This window comes from Pteropus alecto, unplaced genomic scaffold (genome assembly GCF_000325575.1).
Source record: "Pteropus alecto unplaced genomic scaffold, ASM32557v1 scaffold50, whole genome shotgun sequence".
Taxonomy (NCBI): Eukaryota; Metazoa; Chordata; class Mammalia; order Chiroptera; family Pteropodidae; genus Pteropus; species Pteropus alecto.
The window spans coordinates 4,222,440-4,231,068 of NW_006431918.1; the positions used below are offsets into that span (position 1 = coordinate 4,222,440).

At 40.2% G+C, this 8,629-nt stretch overlaps 1 protein-coding gene across 7 annotated transcripts in view; it reads right to left on the reverse strand.

Annotated features, from left to right (window-relative positions):
* Positions 1 to 7: 7 nt before the first annotated feature.
* Positions 8 to 8,629, reverse strand: part of EXTL3 (exostosin like glycosyltransferase 3) — a 57,746-nt gene continuing 49,124 nt past the window's right edge. For 6 of the 7 annotated variants that reach the window (XM_025042530.1, XM_015585117.2, XM_025042528.1 and 3 more), the window contains 2 exons: positions 7,314 to 7,442; positions 1,080 to 1,627 (listed from right to left, as the gene is read on the reverse strand). In XM_025042530.1, coding sequence (XP_024898298.1) covers positions 1,418 to 1,627; positions 7,314 to 7,442 — 339 coding nt within the window. In that variant the 3' untranslated portion in view covers positions 1,080 to 1,417. Of the gene's footprint in view, positions 1,628 to 7,313; positions 7,443 to 8,629 lie in introns of all 7 variants that reach the window. The other variant, XM_025042533.1, reaches the window with a different exon arrangement.

An 8,629-nucleotide genomic window follows, 5' to 3' on the forward strand; every position in this document is an offset into this window, starting at 1 on the left:
AAAAAAAAAAGATTAGCTTATTTTTATTTTAGCCCAGGGAACAGAAATTCAAACCCAGAGTAGAAAGTGGTAATGTGGGATGAAAATGCCTGTTAAATTTCAAGTGGCTTTGAGCTGAACGTAACAAATATCCTCCTATTGTTCTGGCACTTTCTGAACCTCAGGGGGTCCTGGAACCAACCAGACAATAGGGATCCAAACACTACAGGTAACATAGGACTCAGGTCTAGATAAAGGTGGAGGGAAGGTGAATTTCACCAAGGTAGATATCCCAAGGCAGGTGGTGCCTTGCTGTTCAGACTTCCCGGCCAGCCGGGTGGGAGCTGCAAAGGACGCTCGCCTGTTCTACACTACAGAGCAGGCCAACCTGCAAACTGCTCCAGACCACACCTGGAAGCGCAGCCTGCCAGTTTTACACAAGAGACAATCTTCAGGAAAGCCTGAAGCCCAAGCACAACATGTATTTTAAAAGGAGGGCCGGACAAAAAGAGCCATTTGGGAGTGCTGTCTTTAGGTCCCCTTCCTTCCCCGTTCTTCTCTTCCAAACAGGGAAGAGAATGGAGAGCAGGGACAAGTACTGGGACAGCATGACTGAATAAATCCTCAAAAACCATCAAATCCAGCTACTCCCAAAGGTGTCAGTCCTCCCCAAGGACTCAAGTGAGAGGAGATGCGAGTTACAGATCGCTGGTTGGCAACAGAACGGGAGAAGGGACAAATTGACAGGTCTTAACTCATCCGGGGCCCCATTAGAGGGCTAGCCTGGCCCTCTTTTGTCTCTGCACACAGATGCCCCTGGGGAGGAAGGAGATGAGCTTTAAGGATGAGCCAGACAGATACCACAAGGCCAGGATCCATCTCCACCAAAATATCAAACATCAGGAGCCTTGGTGGGGCACTCACTTTGTGAGATAGGCAGAAATTTCAACCCCCCCCCCAATATATATATATATATGTATATGTGAGTGTGTGTGTGCATATATATATATATATATACACACATATATACACATACATATGTATATATACACACATATATATAAATAAGCCTTGAATGGCAAATCTGAAACTTCTTTTTAAATAATAATAGTTGTTACTGAATTTAAAAACCACAAACCAGCTGTCCTGGGCTTATGAACTGCGTGAGTGACTCTCCAGAGTCCTCATGTCCTCAGTGTAAGCTATCAGTCAGTGCCCTGTGTAGGGAGCCCTGTGTCCTCTGACCAGGGTTCTAGGCCCAGTGTGGCCAACTCCAAGAGAAAGGCAACTACTTGCTTTCTACTCCTCCTGCTGCCTCTCCCAGCAGAGGGTCTGGGCCACCCACCCAGTGGATGTCCCTGAGGTCCTTCAATGTCTAGAGACTTTAGGAGCCATCTCCCTCACTCTGCTCATCCTCTCCCCAAAACCTGCAATGCCCCTAGATGAACTTGAAGCACTTGGTCTTGTCGTGGGGCAGGCGGGTCTTGAAGAGCACAGAGTCCACCCTGAATTGAGTGTACAGTAGAGGCATATAGCCATACACCTTGACAAAAAAGTTGATACATTTGTGCCGCTCATGGAAGTGGGAATCATCGTGTGACAGGGCCTGAGGGCATCCTGGGCATCGGAAAGTCCACCGCGAGGTCACCTGGGAAGAGGGAAGCAAGAGCACAGAGTAAGAATCACTGGTACTAATACTGACAGAAACTCTGCGGCTTGGCCAGTGCCTCCACGTCCACAGTGAAGACGATGACATGCACTCATGGAGACAGAGTCCAGGGCCGGAGCCCAGAGCTCTCCACCCGCCGTGGATGCAGTAAGGATGCTCTTCCCAAATGGCCTACATTTAACAGGTATCAAAAACCTTACATGTGTAGTGTTGCCTCTCTTAGTAACTCTACTTCTCGTGTTTATCTTGGTTGCATGGCAAAATATAGTTATAAAGTTGTTCGTTTCATCAGTGTTCTTAAGAGCAAAATACTGGAAAACTACCCATCAAAAGGGAACTAGTTAAATAATTATAAAATCCTACACATCCATTTATAAACATTTAAGAAAATTATATATAAAGACATGGGGGAAATGGTCATATTATAGTTTAGTAGTTATTATGAAATTTCAAGCAATTAGAAAAGTCTGAAGAATAATATAACAGCTTTACTACCATTAATGTGACAAACCAAACAACATAAAAATCCCCTCAGCACAGAATACCTGAAGAAGCAGGATAAAATATATAAACCGTCTCTTTAAATATATGGCCGAGAATGAAATGAAATATAGAATGAAAGAAATAAAACCCTCAGAAGCCTAAACAATGAGAAAGCCTGGATCTAATGAGATAGCCAGGAGCCTGGGTCTTTATCAGGCTGGGAAAGCCAAGAGCTGTGAAACACTGGGACCCCATGGAAGGCTGCAGGATGGAGGCAGCCCCACAGAGATGGTAAGGCAATGTTTGCTTCTCAGGAAACAGCACCTCTGAGAATTTATAACCACAAGCTGGCCCTCACACATTTGAGACGAGAATCTATGTCACTTCTGTGTCCTGAAAAGCCCCAAGATGCTAATTTAGCTTAAGCAGGTCTCCAGTAGGTGGTGATCCCAGGCACATGGCAGAAGCATACAAATCCTTTCATCAGATGTAAATTCAGGCCTCAAAGAAACACTGTAAGTAAAAACCAAGGACTATGGTCTCACAAAGTAATAAAAAAAGGAATGAGCCACATGAAGGAAAAATCTGCAGAAACAACAGAATTAGACCCCAAAACATTGCAGAACAGAATTATAATAAAAGTGTAACAATAAATGTGTATAATATTACAATGAAATTTTGAAAGTTCTTAAAGTCTGATGGAAGAAATGAGGGACTATCAAAAAGTCCTGGCAGATATGGAGAAAAACAAACAGAACAAGAGAAATGATACTATATTGAACTAAATCAGACAATGTATGGGTATGAAGAAAAAATGAATGATGAAAACTATACTAAAATTATTACCCAAAATGGAAAAAACTGACAAAAAGCTTTAAAAAAATATATAACAGCGAAGTTAAGAAACATGGAGAAGTGCTACAGTATGATTCCATTTATATAAAGTTGAAAACAGGCAAAACTGATCTTGGAACAGAAAGACACTGACTTCCTGTCATTCTCCCAGCTCGACTTTCTTCCTGCTGCCAGAGCTGGGCCTTCTCCCTCCTGGAGCGTAGCATCCTCTTGGACACTGGAGGTGGTGTGGAAGAACCTCCCCTGCTCAGGAAGCCTGCCTACTCACCCTCAAGACAGCCCTCTGCCTCTGGAGTGTCCACTCTGTATGCTTGAGGCTGGGAGGTTTAGGCTCAGAAGTGTGAGAGCCCAGGGCCACCCGAGGGCAAATTCAGAAAGCTCAGAGGAACTGTACAAATCAGGCCAGGACAGCAGGACAGGGCTCGTCACAGCAGTGACCACAGCAGAATACACACATCTCCGCCTTCCACCATCCCCTGGTATCCTGTGCTGAGTACTAAATGGGGCTTTGGAATCTTTCACCTGCTCCACTGGTTCTGTTCAAGCTCACTTGTGGAACACGGTTTTTATTTCTCCCTGCTCACCGAAGACCAAGCATTGGCTTGGAGGCAGCTCACATGCCCCGCTCCTCTAACCTCTCCGGTGAGTGGGACTTTGGATAAGGGAACTGTAAGGCGTAGACCAGTCTAAGGTTTTTAGGTGCCTATCCTCAGACTCCGTGGTCCAGCGGTCCCTGCCAGGTCCAAAGCCTCTCTTATGGGCTTCATCAGGGAGCAGGTGTAACTTGTCTGGCCACTTTCCACATGTTCAGCCTGTGCCCTGGGCGTGGGCTAGTTATGCAGAGTCAGCAGGGAGGTCCTCATGCTCCAGCCAGCCTTTCTGCCCCAGAGAATCATGGAATGTGGTCCAAGAATGTGGGAACTAAGAGTTGAAGGCACACCATTTGTTCACGTATGGCTGTTTGTTGTATTCGGTATAATTCTGCTACATGATTATTATAGTTAAAAAAAAAAACAAAAAAACAAAAACTAAGAAAATCTGAACAAAGGATGGACTTTGGTAATATAATGTATCAATATTGGTTCATTAACTGTGATAAATGTACCATACAGATGTAAGATGTTAATAATAGGGGAATCTATATGCAGGGAGGGGTATATGGGAATTCTGTACTGTCTTCACAACTTTTCTGTAAATCTATTATTAACTTTAATACAAAAAAGTTTATTTTAAAAGTAAACCATAGTGTTTGGGGACGCATACTTAGGTGATAAAAGTATAAAGAAAAACAATGACGTGGATACCACTAATGTCATGACAGTGACTGTATTAGTTTCCTAGAGATGCTTAACAAATTACCACAAACTTAGTGACTAAAAAAAAAAAAATTTATTCTCATAGTTCTGGAGGCTACAAGTCTGAATGAAATCAAGGTGTCAGTGAGTCCATCCTCTCTCTGTCCCATGCCTTTCTTTTAGTTGCCAGCAATCCTTGGCTTGTAATATGATTGCGGATGTAGCAATATTTATCACATTACATAATTATAGTACAATATTATTGTCTATATTCATTATACTATGCATTAGATTTCTATGGCTTTTTTACTACTTATTATAAGTTTGTACCCTTAAACAACATCAATCTTATTCCCCTCCCCTGGCAAATCCTTATTCTGAATAAAGCCTATTTACATTCTAGATCTTTCTCCTCCTTAAAAAAAAAACATTACATAATTCAAAGCAACAGTATAAAATTAGCTCCCTGTTCTTTAGTCGAAACTGTTAAACTATTATCATCGAGCGAGCACTACCAATCATAAAAACCAGTCATAACTTTCTCATTTTAACAAAAGAGAGAACAGTTCAATAGCGAAAACTTGAAGCAAAAAAAAATTTTACTATTTTGAAACATAAAATAGTATATATACCTGATACTATTAAAATTAAGTAAATTAATAAAAATATTTAGTTCAAACTGGTTTTATACTATGAAATACATAATTGGACTCAGAATTTGAAAACATTCTTAACCTACTGAGCCTTTAATTTTAAAAAGGTCATCCTAATCTTGAATGGAACACCTCTTATATTCCCATAAGATTGCAAAAATTCAGAGAGAATACTTATTCCTCAAGTTTTCATTTGGTGAGAATCATATATAACATGTGCAAATTATTTCCATCTCAATCTCTAAAGAGATGGTTTAGCTAATGAACACTTGCCTAATAATATAGTAGACAAACATGCTTTAATGAAGATGAAAAATTCATTATGTCTGTAAGAGTAGAGTGACTGACGATATTATTAGGTACCTAATCAGAGACGTTAAATTTTCATGGATATCTTTTGATCTACTAGGGAGGTATAAATAGAAGCATACATCTTGGCTGAAGTCCAGTCCCTGGGTACATAAGAAAGGATAAATAAAGAATAGAAAATTGCACCAATCATTAATTTCTTTCTAAGATCTTGCCTCCCTAACCTTAAAGTTTGCAAAGAATTGTGCTTTTTCATTGTTTAATATCAGATCTGCCACTGTACCTGGAAACATACTATTTTTATTGAAATAACTGTGGACTTTTATCATTCACAGTTTAAAAAAACACACAATTTGGTCCACTAGTTATTGTTTTGTGAGGCTTTAGCAGAAGGCTCAGGAACAGAGGAAGCTTTGGGGTAATCAGGAGTTGAGTTATAATTTGAGCTATGCTTGAGAAAAGGTTTGATTACGTAAAAATGGATGCATAAGGCCCCAAAATGCTTTTCAAAATGCTTTAGTGCATAAGACCTAGTGTCCTCTGGTTACCACCACTCTGCTTCCCATTTACGATATGTTTTGTCGTTATTAATACAGGCTGCTGGTTACTTAGTCTAGAACTTATCTTCAACATATAAGAAGAATGTAATATGCACCCAATTATTATTTACTTCTGGCACTAAGGATTTCCATAAAAGTAAACTTATTATTTTATAAAATGAAATTATATGCCTTTTTAACAATAATGAAAATTAGAGCCTAATTCGTTTATTAACCTTTCTAAGGACATCAGGTGTGATTCCACAAATACTGACAGAACATAGTCACTAAATACTAGTAATCTGAACTGACATGAAGACTCTCTAGTATTAATCCTTGCAAGGCCCTTACCGGGCCTACCCTGACCCTCACCAAGAGAGCTTTCACTTGTCTGAACCTGCAGTGATGACAGAAAGGGTGATGAATCTGGTCTTTCTGTGCACTGAGTATGAATTTAGTATCTTCACTTGTCTGAACCTGCAGTGATGACAGAAAGGGTGATGAATCTGGTCTTTCTGTGCACTGAGTATGAATTTAGTATCTTCTGGTCAAATCTATTCATCAACTCAAAGGCAAAACAAAACTCAAATTTCTAGAATTTTGAGGGCACTTTTGTTTTTGTTTTGGAGTAAATCCTTATACCAGTGATCCGCACCCTTTTTGGCACCTGGGACCAGTGTGCCTATGAAAATCCAGTGCCTTATGATCTGAAGTGGAGCTGAGGCGGTGATGCTAGCACTGGGGAGCCGCTGCAAACACAGATGAAGCTTCGCTCGCTCACCTCTTCATGTGACCTGGTTTTTAATAGTACCAGTCCATGGCCCAGGGGTTGGGGACACCTGTCTTATACAATACTTAATTATGTACTAGACACTATTCTTAGAGCTTTACGTAAATTAACTGAGAAATTCTTAAGTTTTTTGTGCTATGGACTCCCTTCCACTCTGGTTTGGCAACCTGGTGAAGTGTGAGGACTCCACTTCTGAATGTTTTTAAATGCATGTAATAAAATACAAGAGATTACTAAGGAAACAAGTTATACTGAAACATAGTAACATATCTGCTCTTTTATCAATCTGTTAAGTAATAAGATCTAGGAGAAAGTTAATAACTAACAAAATTTCAAAGCAGCAATGAACACAAATGATACACTGAAATGTGGCAACAAATGTTAATGGGATATGAAAATATCTGTGAGTACTACTGGTGACAAAATACAGTTACTACAAATACTCTTATGAATTGTTACTTGTTGCATAACTTATGGAAATGCTAAATTCCAGTTAAAAATCAGAAAAAATTAAAGATGTAACATTTTTTCCCATCCAATTTCCAAACACTGAATTCTATACATTCTACCCCTTAGGAGAGAAAAGCCCCCGTATTAACAACTCATTTAACCCTAAGACGATCTTACCTGGTGATATCATTATCCCCATTTTACAGAAGAAGATCCTGAGGCAGGTTTACATACTGCACCTACTGCAAACTAATGCAGGCACCCCAGTCCCATTGGTAGTGGAACCCTCACCTTGATAGGGGGTTTCCGAGTGATGTGGGAGACAAGGAAGTTCATGGCAATGTCCTCACAGTTGATGTATTCATCCACCATATCTCGGATAGCCTGAGGCATCACATAAGAATACAGGTAGGCATAATACTGTCAGGAAAGAAGAAGAACCATATACTGTTAGAGGCCACAGTTCCTTGGCTCTCAGCAAAAGTATTCATGTATCGCAGGACTCTTAGGAAGTGAAGAGGAAGGGGTTGGGTGTGGCAGTCACTGGCATTTAGGGGGTTGGAGCCAGGGATGCTAAACATCGTGTAAGACAGAGCTTCTACAACGAAGAATTATCCCATCCAAATTGCTGTTATCATCCACTTTGAGAACTGGAATTTTAATTAATCTCCTTGGTACCTCAGTGATTTTTGCAACAATATAAAGATCTGTCAAATTAGGTCAGACACTGATTCAGCTGAACGACATTCTGTCTCTGAAAAGGCAATAAGGAATAAGTGAGGGGAAAAGCCTGGTTGACTTCTCAGACTTCTCAATAAGTCATTGAAACATCCAATCCCTCGGTGCCTCACAGATTCTAGAATCTGATCACTTCTCACCATTGCCACTGGCTACCCGCTGCTCCAAGCCACCATCATCCTTTTACTGGACTGTTCATATAGTCTCCTAAACAGTCTCCCTGCTGCCATATTTTCTTCGCCATAGCCTTCTCAGCACAGCTAAGTGATCATGTTAAAACACAAATCCAACTCAAACATTTCACTCCTTTTCTAAACTCCTCAGTGGCTTTCAATCTCACTCAGAGTAAAAACCTAAGTTCTTACATGTCCTGCAAGGCCCACAAAGTGGAGTGCTGAAGCTGGCTCACGACTGCCAATGAACGTTGATTTTCAAGAATTCTGTGAAACTATTTAGGAATTTCGTGAGTTGGTTATGAAAGACAGCCATCATTAAAAATACACTTACCTAAAAATAAAATTTAAGAAGTTATTTTAAAAAACCAATAAATACCTAAAGCTCATTACTTCTTAACTAATTTGTTACATGATACTACTATTTATTATATTTGACTGTTAGCTTGAGGTTCTTTATGTCTATCATATCTGTATGGTAAAATAGTACGCAACTGCCCATCTCTTCCCAACTCCATGGGCAGTTACGTATGTCAATAACCTGCCATCAACCATGGCAAGAATACTTGTATCACAGAACTGGCAAATGCTGTAAAACAGGGCAGATAGTGATGTACTGCCAATATGCTGATAACGAACAAATAGGTGAGGTGCCCAATAAAACTGACTTATATGTTTTATTACCTTAAATAGTAG